The following is a 13,939-nucleotide window of genomic DNA, read 5'->3' as shown; positions in this document are numbered from 1 at the left end:
ATTATGTAGTGATTCTTAAAACTTTGCTTACAGCACAATAAGAGGAGATTTGGATTAAATGGGGGGAAAAGGCAGAATCCAGACCTGGAAATGTTTATTTACTATTGCAGTTCTGTTCACCTCAATGATTATTCCCATAAATAGATGTACATAGAGAAGTCGTCGCATCAAATTCAGCAAGCTAATTGTATTGCATTTTCTATTTACACCCATCTCTGAAGAACAGGGAAGAGATTAACTTGATAGCGGATCATTCTTCAATTACATAATGAAATGCTGTATATAGTTAGGAGGAAACTACGGTGTTGTGTATTGCTTATATTCAGAAACTGGAGTATGAGCTAGGCAGCATGACCATGGTGATACTACAAAACAAAAATAAAGTAATTTTAAGAAAATAAATGTAAAAATTCCCTTTTCCCTGATTTTTAAAACTAAGATGTAACATATTCCACTCAGCAAGAATGAATAATCCATAACCCTATTTTATAGCATTAGAGAGAAGATCACTTGATCGACTGGATCACAAATGCATGTCATTTACGAGTATGCCAATTAATAGCATGGCATTTATTTTTTCCACCAATTCAGACACACTGAATATATGATTTCTATGTTTTTACAGATCAGGAAGTCAGAAAGCTTAAGACTAAAAAAGTGCTTTGCTAATTTTCTTGTGATGGTCTATCAGTTATTAGTCTCCGTGTTGGAAGTTTTGTGTAAGTGCCGATGTAGCTTTGATATCTCCAGGAAAAAGGCCGCAAACACTTTGGTTCCTTCAATATAGTTGTGTCTGTGAAGAGGGAAAGAAAGAGAATGAAGCCCTGTCTAGTTGTTCTGTCTTCAAATCAGTGGCATAGCCCGGTTAAGTTTTTAGAGTCTTCAGAGGAATTTGCAAGATTGGTCACCCAAAAAAGGACCCAGCGCACAGAAATTCTGGACATTCTTCAACTGGCATTCCTCTGAAGGATTCACTGAGAAAACTTTTTCCAGTGTTACATCTCCTAATTACTATTGTCTGTAGCCATAAGGTTTGAGGCTGTACTGAGGGGAAGCAAAAAGTAATTTAGGAATTATTTCAGGATTCTCCACTTCCTCGAGCTCAACATGACTTGACTCAGAAGCTGCACAGATGTTCAAGCAACACACTAAATGGTGTCTTACCATGCTGCCTCAACAAATGAACACAAGTGGCAAGTTTAAGCTATTTTTAATATGATTACGCTAGTTTTGGTCCCTGTAATATAAATACACCTTTATATCCATTTATACTGAAAACCATCAAAATCCTTACTTAACCATTAGCCTGCTTACATCCGACTGGCATACTTCAAAATGGATGCTGTGACAAAAGAGCGCTAGTCTACATCATTGTCTTTCAGACCAGAAGCAAATTTCACTGGCAGCAAAATGAAAATTGCCACTATGATGTATTTAAAGACTGAGTAGACACTCCGTGAAAAGTGTATTACGTTACGTGATAGATTGGGAGTTTTGCTTTCTGCCTGGCACAGCAACAAGTTCGCTGGAGACAGTAGTTTGCGACTGTCCGACGCAGAGCAAATCTTCCTATCTGGCTATGATGATTTGTGGGTACCAGGGGACATCAGTTCTCCACCCTTCTCTCATATCACAAATGGACAAATAAAATAAACCTGCTTATTTTCTCATTCTGAGAGTGCTCCCCGTCATCGGCAGCTCCAACTGGAAACATCATCACACTTTTCTGTGTTATAGTCTGAAACATTCTGGCAACAGGAACTGTTGACCCATCCCGAATAAAATCTGGATCTTCTCCAAAAACTGAAATACATGGAAAGAATGAATCCATTATATGCAAATAAAGGTGCTTTCTTCTGCTACCATATATTTGAGCAGATAGCTGGTATTAAGAGCATCTGAGTAGAAATTGGTTTGAGTGATTTCATGAACCTGCTGCACTTTACAAACCTCTGGCTTCATAGCAGGACACAAAAAACCCTAAATGAGGTCTTTTGGCTACTCCTATTAAATATACTCCAGTTCAGCAAGGTGTGGAAGGTGTGGCTGAGTTGTTCTGTCAAAATCAGTGAGATTCATTGGGAAACAAACCCTTTTGCTCTATGGATGAGCACAATTCTCCTGCGCACTTGCAGACACATTAAGAACTGAAAAAAAAGAAGGAACATACCTGTTTTTATTGCCCTTCTTGCTGCTTTAAATAGTGGATCATTAACATCAGCAAGCCAGGGCTTTGCACCGAAAGGCATAGACACTTTCAGTTTGTTTGGACTGTTCCTCTTGGAAAAGACACCCTCCAAGTGCTCCATCACCTGTGGGGAAAACATGTTGCAGCCAGAAGTGTTCATCTTCTTGCAGCTCAAGCTTACACCTACATTCCCACTTCTGCTCTCAGAAACACGTGCTAGAAACATTCAGCTTACTACTTTGGGTGTAAATTTGTGAGGTGCTAAGAGGGACTTAGTTTACACTAGAGGCCAAAGAAAAGGTTTGCATCTTACCTGTCGTTTCACAACGGAAAGGTCCATGTGGGGGACCTGACGGATTGAGAATTTGCCAATGACTTTTGCAGGAATGACTGTTTTAATTCCCTGTTCATGAAAAGCTCCTTCAATCCCATGAATAGAGAGAGAAGGGTAACGCCACAAGTGTAGAAGTATTTCTTCCTTCAAAAAAATAACATTGAAAATATAAGGGATGACACTGGAGCCATTCACAATTGATACAAATTGATGGGAAGAAAGATGCTTATTCAATCCTAAAATTTGTATTTGGAGACCTCTATATTTTAAAGGTGTTTGATTTGTAATTTAAACTTATGCACATATATTTTAATTTAAAAAAATACTACTTCTTTCAGTCAACATTTGTTTACCTTTAGAAATGTTTGGATAACAGCTTTCATGCACAACAAGAAAAGTGGAGCATTGCTTTAAAATATCTTGGAAATAATTTTTTCTAATGCAAAGAAGAATCAGAACAACTTCTGATCTGACCATCAGTTGATCTCGGAACTTCTCGCAGGAGAAACCTTTGGCCAGTTTAGCCAGACTCCTCCCAGATGATACCAGGGAAGAAATTCTACTAATGAGCATTAAATAGTACAATAGGTAAGATGATAACGTTCAGTAAGCAAGTTGATCTGTTGTTCTGGAGAAGATAAGAAGGGTTAAAAAAAAAAAAAAGAAAAAAGAAAAAAAAAGGAAACGTTTATTCTAAGAAAGAAAGAAGTATATAAATTATAAATTGGTCTTTGTGCAGAACCCCAGGGTGCTGCTTCTTCCCTGCTACTCCAATTTGATGAGATGAGCTTTATGTACACATAAAATTTGCACCACTTTATCCTCATATAAGTAAACCATTAAAACTCATATAGTGTAGTTACTTTATACTTCTGTATTACTGATTATTACAGTTTAGCTTAGGCTAATTTGGAAGCTTTTTTGTGAAAATAAAAGCATCCATGTTAGAGCTTATAACAGTATAATTATGTTAGTGATAAAAAAGCTAATCATTCCTCTCCTTTCTCCCAGCTGCCACTCTTGTGCAGAGAGATCTTTCTGAGCCAGCCCTTACCTTCTGTTTTTATTTAGGATATAATTTTTAAATGCTGGCAAAGAGATGCTTATAGCTTTGGGTGCTTTTTTGGCATGCTCAGCAGACATCAAAATCTGAATTAAACAAATAAAAACCACGCAAAACACATCTGCCTAAATCTGCCTCCCATTTTTCAGAACTGAATACAACTCCCACTATGTAACCTGTATGCAGGGGTTTTAATGCTTATTTTGTTTGGCTGTTTAGACATAGGGGGAGAGAAAGGGTCGTGCAAGGATGAGGGAGCAATACTGTTAGTTATACATTGTTCCTTTTCATTGATTATTCATATTTCAGATCACTTTCCCCACATGCAGTAGCTTACATTTTCAGCAGATTTATTTACCTTTTTTTTTAATTTACCTTTTAATACTCTATGCTCCTTTATTTTATTTTGAGTTTGCTGTTGACTGAAAATATCTTTCAGTTTGGCTTTATCCATAAATGCTGTGAATGGGTGATTTAAATTCTTTCTGCTGACCATTTATACAGTTTTTGTTACCTTGGTGCCATAGAGGAAATTTTTCACGCCACTATTCTTTTTATGTTCTTCTAGATCAAATTCAATTGATTCATATAATTTCCTCTCCTCTTCCGTCAGGGCAGTGACACTGTCATAGATTCCAGGGATCTGAATACGACCTGTGGGATCCACAAGGCTGTCTGCAAAATAAGACAGAGATATCAGTACAAGTGGGACCTATCTCTTCCATTTGACAATCACAACATCTTTTCTCTTCCACCTAACTCTTTACCAAATGAGTAAGCCTAACAACCAACAATTATTTGCATCTATGAAGTCATGGCACCTAACTTGATGTGTTTTCATATTTATTAAGAAAACCATTGAGCTGCTGTTCATGTGTAGCATGTGGTGTGTCAGCCCAGCTGCTGACATGAAAACATCATTCTGCTGAGGTACAAATCAGCATTAAAAAGTCAGGTTTATGTATGTATGTATGTATGTACGTATTCAAGTTGCCAGCAATCCTTAAACATTCTTGACTGATGCATGACTGACATCAATTTAACAGGCACATGTCTGAGGTCCTGGTCTTACCGGGGATGTTCCTGTCCTCAGCTGCTGTCACCATAGCTGTGCTGAGATTTGGAAACCTGGAAATCTTGCTTCAATTAGACTTGCCTTACTCAGGTCAATTAAACATGGCACTGATCTTCATTAGGCTGATTACTAGCCGTTGCTCCCCAGTTATTCCTGAGCAATGATGCGTGTTATTACCCAGCAGAGCTATCAGGTCCGTCATCGGCTCATGAATGATGCCTCCAAAAGTTCCAGAGTGAAGGTCCTTGTCACCACATTCAACCTGTACCAAAAATAACTGGTTACATATAAATACTCCCTACCTTATTCTGCAAGTCTTTGTTTTCCACAGTGACTGGTGGCTTCAGTTTTTTAAATGAGGCCACAAATTACTAGAAAACGATTATGTGTTTCTATTTATAAAATGGAAAACATTATGTCAGGAGCAATCTGCTTTGGTAAAGAGAAGATAGGGCTCTCCTGTTAACCACTAGAGAGAGAAATTCAGCTGTCTGTAGCACTTATAGGCATTTGAGAGCAAGGGCCCCTCTCCATTGCCTCTTTTGCTTCAGTAAGATTAAATACATCATAAGTGAAACACTTGCATATTACTGTTTCTAACACTGCAGAATAAATTCTTCAAGTTCTCTATCCTTTTTATTTAATGCCATATCTGCATAACAAAGGCAAGAAAGAACCTTACTTGTTTTGCATTAAGAAAATATATGTCCACTCTTAATTCCAGATTGCCACAAATAAGAATTTAGAGGTCTCTTGAATCATACAGCTTTAGAATAGAGAGAGGCATTTTGTTTATTAAATGGGCTCTTTTTCCAGACACATTTTCATATTCAGGTTTATCATAAACTATTTTCCTGCAATGAACTTGTTTATTCTTCTCAAAACCTCATTACAGCCAACTGTCTGGTAGCAAGCAGAGATCATTTTTGATGTTTTAATAGCATCATTTTTCTTAACCAAGACTTAGAAAAATTGAATCAAGGCTGCCGAGGCTCTTTTGGTTAAAAACAAATTTCATTCTTTTTCTGACATAAAGGTTAATGCAGATTTTTCTTTAGTTCTTGAGTTCTTTAATCTTCTCTCTGAATTCCTTTTATGCTTCATCAGGAAGTTTCCAGATGAGAAATTTCTGCTCTTCATTTCACAATAGCTCGTGTTGGCTGCTAAATATACAACAGTGCACTGTTATTTGCTTCTGCCAATGGTTACAAAACCTTTGTTTGGCTTTTAAACCCAGGGATCCGAGTAAATTAAGTCCCCTTAGGCAGATACATTTCACTAAGCAGTATCTGCTGCAAAAGGGCAGAGCAGCAGAAGAAATGGTTTTGGAGTGAGAGAGTTGGGGGGTGCAGAGATGGGTACAGGAATGATGCTGCAAGAGAATGGAGTCAATGTGTGGAGAGGGTGATGAGAAAAGACTGGGAGAGTGGCAGGAGAATAATGGGATGGGAAAGGGATCAAGAGGAGGGAGGTAAGTGGAGAAATGATGATTGAAGTTAATGAAAGTAAATAAGGCTAGTTGAACTGAAATGAGGAGGGAAATCTGTACAAGCCAAAAAAGGTATGGAAGAAAGCTCTGTATTTGTGAACATTAAGCTTGCTCTCAGTCCTTCTCTATATGCAGATGTAAATATGATTACAGGTACACCACTGCTCTCTGGTCAGGGGCCCAGTTCAAATGAACCTGTGTTCTTTACCTCCACAAAGAAGCAGGCATTTCCCCGACTCCCATATGTAAGGGCAGGCTTCTTGTTGCTGAGCCAAAGGTTGTCCGAAATCACAATATAATCAACATCAGAGAAAAAGCACTGGTTTTCTTCTTCTATTAACTTTTCTAGCCCCAAGGACCCTGCTTCTTCCATGCCTTCGATTACAAACTTGAAGTTCACTGGCATAGCCTAAATGAACATTAGAGAAGTCCGGGTAAGAAACAAGCATTTTCCAAAATTAAAAAAAAAAAAATCTTTAAAATCGGAAGTAGGCTGGCTTGCAGTACACATTGTTTTAGGAAAAGAAAGATGTAGGATATATAGCTTGCTTCAGTAGAAAGGGCAGTAATCAACAGACATATGGTTTCCCAGAAAACATAGTTTTCCGCTTGTTTTTATCTACTTTCATTTCTGAAGGAGAATAAGTGATATCCTTTTTCCTTCTTTGTGTTTTCAGAAAATTTGCTGGACTGTCTGATTAAATGGCCTTTTTCTCAGTGCTATTAAATATTCTAATTGCTTTGGAAATTCTAACTCCGTAATAACAGTTGCATTTTCACAGAAAATTTCCTGCCTCTTATATTTCCACTGTTAGTGCCCATGTGGGAACCACTGGCAGAGGTCCACTGCTGTGGTTTGCCCAACATGTTATCTATCACCAAAGTTACTCATTTGGTGGTAAAAATGCTGTTGGTGATTCTACTATAATTGTCCTTTTAGCACTCATGAATTCCTTTGCCTGCTAGTTCATAAGGATGCATTTCCAAGGGTAATTAAGATAACTTTTATTATGAAATAGTGCGAGTTGGAAATGCCGACATGTCCCACAGGAGAAATGAATTTGAGCTTAGTTTCCTTTTCAAATTCATTTTCTCATTACAGGTTTTAAGATGTTTTCTCTTTTGATTCAATGCTCAGATTAAATGTAGGAACAAACGTGTAGAATTAAATGATTTGTGTTATGGGTGGATTCACCAATGGCTCATCAAATGACCACAAAAAAATTTAGAAAAACTGTTCATCAATATTGTTTGATGGTCTGCGCTGTTTTCTAGGGAAAGGTTTCAAATGACAAAAAGGCTTCATTTTGTTTGCTTGTTAAAATACTGAAATAGCTATCAGTAATCTGAAAAAACAGAAAAATGCAGAAATACAGCCCCATAATCATATCCACTTAAAACAGCTAATCTGTAGGCAGATAACGTGAGTGTTTGCTATCACTTAAGAGACACTGAGGTCAATTCAGTACTACTGATGCAAGAAAAACATCAGTTTTCCAGAAGTTTGCAAAAGCCAAGACTTAATGCTCAGTTTGTGCCATAATGTCATAAGAGGCACAAAACTTTCTTGGCAATCTAACACTGCATTGTGCAAATTCACCTTAAAGGGTGCTTGCTAACCAAGTTGCAAGCTTAGACTGCATGTTGGTTTAGCTTTGCACTGGGGACACAACTTAGCCCATAATTGTTAAATAAGCAGACTGATTTGAAGATGACTATGTTGGTCATTGTAGTAATTTAGGCAAAAGTTTGACTCTTAAGCTGTATCTGTCTCTGAGTGAGTATATTTGTATTTCACTAATGCACCCATTCAAAACATTTGCTTTGATAAATCTAATACATTGTTGAAAGAACAGCCCATTTCATACAAGCATTTTTAGATATTTATTCTCTTCATACATACACATAAATTGAAGGCAACTTGTAGGTAGACAAAACCAAAGATCAGCAGTATATAACAGCAGAGATGGGTCTCCGTGACCAATCTGTGGTGTATATTATTTTACCATCTCTCAAGAGAATAGGGTATCAAAGCCGTTTAATGTATGTAATATATATTGAATGCTTCCCTCAGTGTGTTTTCCTCTGCAGGGCAATGACAATACCATATTTACATTGCATACAGACTGTTCAAAACAGAAATGCTCAAGGACAGATCCTTATTGGAGTGGGACCAGTGCCCTGGGTATAGCATTAGAAATAAGCTAATATTTCAAAATATGTGTAGTCTTTTGGGACAGAGATACCATCTAACTCACAGGGATGTAAATGCCTCCCTCCAGACATGATATTATAATAACAACAACAACAGCAGCAAAGTCCTCATTGATACCTACTAATTTCAAGGCCCTGAATGTTTCCACTGCATTTATCCAAGCTAGGACAGGTCCTTTATTATCTGTTGCTCCACGCCCGTAGAGATTTCCTTAAAAAGAAGAGAGAAAAGTTTTTAAGCAATCTTTGAAACTTCATCACTTCAATGTAATCGGCAAATGCCTGTTGCCACAGAAGGTGTAGTGTTGTGTCAAATGAAGTGTCAAAAGAGTCAAGATTTCATTGACTTGTTTTAAATAAGGTGATGGGTGTTTCCCAATGGACTGGTACACTTTTTTAAAAAAAATATTTCCTTTTATATACATCATATTGTAGTTTCTGTTACATGCCAATTTCTGAGCTTCACTTTTTTCTTGGGAGCTGTTTGTTCAGACCCAAAATGCCTGAAGAATTTGCACCAATACACAGCTTCTGTACACATCAGCTGGCTCAGGTAACAAGCAGCAAAAACCCCACAGATAAATACCACAGTAGAAGTATTAAGCTATAAGTCCAGGTACATAAATTGTCTTTTTAAATGTTTGACTGTACAGTTATATACAGGGCAGATTCATGTACAGTGATAAATTTCTGTGACAGTCCCTACTGAAGGCAGAAGAGTTACACCAGTAAGGCTGTTTGGATCTGGTCTCAGACAATGGAAAAGGGTGAGTTAATGGTTATAGCACAGGCCTGGGAATCAGGATTTCTGGGTTCTTGGGATCTTACTCATCTGCTGACCATCATCCATCATTTTTGTTCCTTCAGTGAATAGAGCTTTTCATGCTCAGCTGGCTGTAGTGGAAGGATGATTACATTAAGGAGGGCCTCACATTCTTCCACTGTGAACTTTCCTTAGCTCCAGCATGGCAGGTGGAGGTACTAAAGGATCATGATGAAAGAATGGAAAGTGCAACCTGGGAGAAATGGAGTCTCTATTGAAAACTCTATAAAGCAGCATTAACCTCATGTGTCTCTTCCACACCAAATTTCAGGCAATCACTGATGGGTCTCACTAGTCACAGCATGGTCATCAAGATTCAAAGTTGCTGGATTTGTCCCAAAGATTTTCATAGAAGTCCTCATGCTTTGGTTAAATATACAGGGAGCCTCCTTCCACTCAGAATCTCAGTCGTGTATTCAAATAATGATACAAAACTTATGACCAGGTACACACCATTGATTTCAGTCAGTGTGTAAGGGTCAGTTTTCCAGCCATCTTCCTTTTTGGCAGGCTGTACATCCACGTGACCGTAGAAACATACAGTGGGGTTTTGTGGATCCTTCCCCAGTTCCCCAAGAATCACAGGAGGCAGTGGGAGGTCCTGGCCATCAGGCAACTGTGGAGAAATATTAATAAAAGCACCTAAGGAAAAAAAAAGCCTTTGAAAACTTACAAATGTTATAAAACCCCCTGAAATTCTCAGTATTGGAAATACCTCATAACTCAGTTGACCCCGATTTGTTCAGGTGTACAAATCTGCCTTTGGATCCAGCTCTAACCTACCCAGAAAAATTAAGATTTTTCTCCCTGCCCGTTTAGGTTCTGTAGGGACTTTATGGAGCTTTTCTAACATTTTACTGTTATAAATGCCCTCATTACTAAACTGTTACTTCCCAGCACTGGACAAGACAAAGCTGACCATGTGCTGTAGTGACAAAAGCATATGTCATGACACTGAAATAGTCAAAAGCCATACAAACTAATTTGGGATTTGATTTCACCATAGACAGAGGGCAGGAGGCCTTAACCTCAAATACAGAAACAAAATAAAGTTTTGCTGACAGAAGGAAGCAGCAGCTATTTTAGACTTTTTTTAAAACAAGTTAAGGCTCAAAACGAATGCTGTAATGTACCACCATGCAGAACAGATCTCCACATTGGCCAAGCGAGACTGGGTGTCTCACAGGAGAGAGAAATAAGAAGTGAAAGAATGGTGTACTCCCTCGTATTCACTAGTAATATCAGTCTGCATTGGCCTACTGCAATCCAAAAACATTGCTGCTTCTTGCCAAGCAAAGGAAAACTCATTTTGTGAAACAATATTTTGGCCCCAGGCAGAGGAAAGTATCTCTGGTCTCTGTTCCAACAACAGGTACAAATCTATTCCCCACTGTTACCGACACAGACTAGTGCTATATATTTTAGCAATCATAACTGCATGCCAAGGTTTTAATTTTAAATGCATACATTACAAGTCTTAAATAACAACCTGAAATATTAAAGTATTGCTGTACTGCAAAGTCCTTGTGCTAAGACTCACAATCCTCCCCAGAAGCCTCAGAGGAAAAGAGAATCACTATTAGTGAACTTGAATTCCTGTTAGAATAGAAATCTAATAGCCCAGGGCAGGAAAGAGCCTCCGGCTAGAGTAAGGTAAGTAAATAGAGACAAAGATTTCTCAGAGATTAACTCTTGCCTGTTGCTTTAAAACAGTCATTAAGAAAATATCTTGGAGTGTTGTTCAGAAGCTCCTAAAAACAAAGATGATGCCCAAGATAGCTATCCCTTTCTGTCTGGCAATATCTTCTTTGTAAAAGCTACTTCCTTCATATAGAGACTTTGGTGATGAATGATGCATTAACTAGCATGATTCATTATTCAGAAGAATGTAAAAACAAGCCCTGGTAAAAAAACTCAGACCTTTTACTTTTGCTGACTGCTTCACTCCAGTTAAAAGTGTCAAAATGTCCCTGCTATGCAGAGAACATCTATTTTCATTTGCATTGTCTGTGTGGTCTCCTAGGTCTGTACTCACACAATCTGAGGAAGGACTGATTTCAGCAGGTATCATGTAGCTGCAGGACTATAAATAAATTGTTATCTAGCTACCAAAAACATTGGTATGTTATAACATACATATACATATAGCACCGAATGTAATAGGTAGACCACATGTACAAACATGATGTTTTAAATGCAAGAATCAGAGAAGCACCTGATGTGACCCCAGGTTTACTGAATTAACAGTGGCTCCCAGTGCTGCAAGTCTGTCTGCTACCAAGGTCATCATTCGTATTACTTCTTTCCTGAGATCTGGTTGAACAGAATCGCTTTCCACAGCCACCCATTCCTTCAGGTCCTGCGCAGGAAGTAAAGGAGTGCAGTTTAATCACCCAGGATGCTGCAGTGTTTGCCTTTCAACATAAGTAGTGTCACATTGGAAAATGCTTTCATTTTTATCTCATCACAGAAATGTCATGGATGCTATAAGGCTTCAGAATTAAGAAGAATTGCTTAGATAGGTGCCCAGGTTTGAAAGTCTTAATTGTCTACACAGAGGGGGCACCCACACAGGCATCCACACTGTCAATCATAGACCTAAAACCTGGTGGAAGAGGAGGTAGACTAGATGCTGACCAGTTTGCATTGCAGAAATTGCATTAAGGACAAATTACTGCAGTGATCCTTGTGAGGATTCAGAAGTGCTCATAATTTTAAAACATAACCGATACTGACTGGACTAATTATGTTTCTGCCTTTTCACAGGGAACTGACAAAAATGAAAGCGTAAACCAGCATGGGACCAAGACACCTCTCCTTATCAAGTGCAAGCCTACAAAAATCAGTTCTGATATAAAGCAAGGGAGAGAGCATCCTATCTGGCTTTCTTCTCCCAGGAAGGTGCAATTTGGCTCAGTGGAGCCTCCCTCTGCACACACTCAAAGGATGCCCACAACCATTTGGTTTGTGGAAGTCCACACAAATCCCTTTTCCACCCAAAGGGTCTCCAGCACAGACTGTCCCCTTGCAGCCTTGCTTTGTGAAGCACACGTGACACATGTGATGCCAGACCTGGAACACAGCTCATTACCTTAGTGGCAAACACACATCTGGCCCATAGAGCACAGGCCTCCAAGTCACCAGTTCTGCACTTATCATTTCACTTCAATATAGTTCCTACCTCTATGAAATCACTTTGATGTACATCAATGTACTGGAAGATCTCTGTCTCCAACACTGAAGAGGCTGATGAGGACATTACTGCCTTAGAGAGTAGCACAGGGCTGAGATAGACGCTGTCTGAAAGTTAAGGACAAAATTTAATATGTTAGAGACGTCCTGAAATATGCACTTCATTTCAGTGCTAGAAAGCATAGACAGTTACAAAATTCTGAATCTATTTAAATCTCATTTAGGTTCTTCAAGCCAGGAGAAAGTATACCTGAACTATTTTATCACATAAAACCTTCAATCAACTCATAGTTTCTGAAAGAAAAGAAGTGAAAAAAATGACCAAAGAGTGAGCAACTTTGCAATTCCTGCTTTGTAAGTAAATTAAGGAAAGTTTTTTCTCAAGAAACATTTGTTGTATCAATTTTCAATACACAAACCTCAAATTGTGTGTTCAGGTAAGACAACCCCAGGGGAAGATTTGCAAATGCACACCAGTGACCCAGGGGACTCATCTTTCTTTTTCTTCATTTCCAGAAGGAGGGAGAAAAATGGATTAACTGACACACATTGCATATGTTACGTGAATAAGGGAGAACAATCCTGACACCAGAGAGCATTAAACAAATAACTTTTGTGGTTGAATAAGAACAGGGTCAGTACTGAAGCACTTGGTAAGTGCAGAAGTCATTTAGTACTTGCAAACCTCTCTGCCATCTTGTTTTTGACAAGATAAGCGAAGATTAAAAAAATGTAATATATTAAATCATGTTTTTCTGCCTTTCTGCAGTTTTCCTTTCCTGTTTCCTTGAAGTTCTTGCTGTAGTTTTGTGAATTGGTGTTAGCAGATTAATACTTGGATGGCTAAATACTTGGTTGGGCTAAAGTCAGAATATCTGCTGTATCAGGCTGTGCGACGGGATGGACTCCAAGGTCAAAACCCAACACTTTGATTCTAAAAATACTCTATACTGGTAACAAAATGTGCAGTGAAAGTCCGTCCATAATTCCTTTACTTTGATGCATTGCTAAGATGATAGGCTATGGTAATATTAATAATTTCAATTATGTTTTTCTGACAGAGAAGAAAGATTGAAAACCCAAGCTGATGAACAAGAGGAGGGAAACATTGTTCAATTTGGCTGGAGATTCTGGCTGTATGAAGGATGTGCCTCATTTCCCAACCTTCCATTAGAAACAAGGTTGCGTCCACATTACCTGTGACACAGGTCACTCTCTGAAGTAAAGCTTTGAGAAGGCCTGTGATACTAGATGTAATTCCCTGTGTCCAGTTCCTGACATCTGTTGACACTGGAAACACTGGTATTGGAAGAGGCCAAATGCCAGTTTTGCAGGACAGTGAAGTTGAAAAGCACTTCTATGGAGATGACTTAACTGAGACAAGAAAATCCAAATTTAGGTGGGATTTTTAGGATGGAGAATTTAAATATAGGCATATTATTTAAATAATGCTTGCTGGGAAAAAAACCCTTAAGTGATAATCAAAGTACCATTTCTCTCACTGCTTTTTCCATAAAAAGGTAAACCTTACCTCCAAAGAGGTGGATCTATTCAACCATAC

The 13,939-nt window shown here is 38.4% G+C and overlaps 1 protein-coding gene across 1 annotated transcript; it reads right to left on the bottom strand.

The window, feature by feature from the left end:
* Positions 1-687: 687 nt before the first annotated feature.
* CNDP1 (carnosine dipeptidase 1) lies at positions 688-12,445 on the bottom strand. Its single transcript, XM_074897780.1, has 11 exons — positions 12,368-12,445; positions 11,402-11,545; positions 9,640-9,802; positions 8,486-8,574; positions 6,358-6,558; positions 4,838-4,922; positions 4,100-4,260; positions 2,502-2,666; positions 2,171-2,312; positions 1,656-1,803; positions 688-793 (listed from the first exon to the last, which is right to left on the bottom strand). Exons 1-11 carry the CDS (start codon positions 12,443-12,445, stop codon positions 688-690), a joined length of 1,482 nt encoding a protein of 493 aa, XP_074753881.1.
* Positions 12,446-13,939: the final 1,494 nt, after the last annotated feature.

Source organism: Athene noctua, chromosome 2, assembly GCF_965140245.1.
Source record: "Athene noctua chromosome 2, bAthNoc1.hap1.1, whole genome shotgun sequence".
Classification (NCBI taxonomy): Eukaryota; Metazoa; Chordata; class Aves; order Strigiformes; family Strigidae; genus Athene; species Athene noctua.
The sequence above is the reverse complement of the archived record's forward strand: the minus strand, read 5'-3'. Positions and strand labels throughout refer to the sequence as shown.

What these genes read in the sequence shown, in the direction of transcription:
- CNDP1 (XM_074897780.1), bottom strand. Translation starts at nt 12,445, where the DNA reads ATGTCCTCATCAGCCTCTTCAGTGTTGGAGACAGAGATCTTCCAGTAC. An exon ending in GGACCTGATAGCTCTGCTGG is followed by an intron (nt 4,261 to 4,837) that starts GTAATAACACGC and finishes CTTATTTTGCAG; the next exon opens with ACAGCCTTGTGGATCCCACA. An exon ending in TTTCCGTTGTGAAACGACAG is followed by an intron (nt 2,313 to 2,501) that starts GTAAGATGCAAA and finishes TTTTCCCCACAG; the next exon opens with GTGATGGAGCACTTGGAGGG.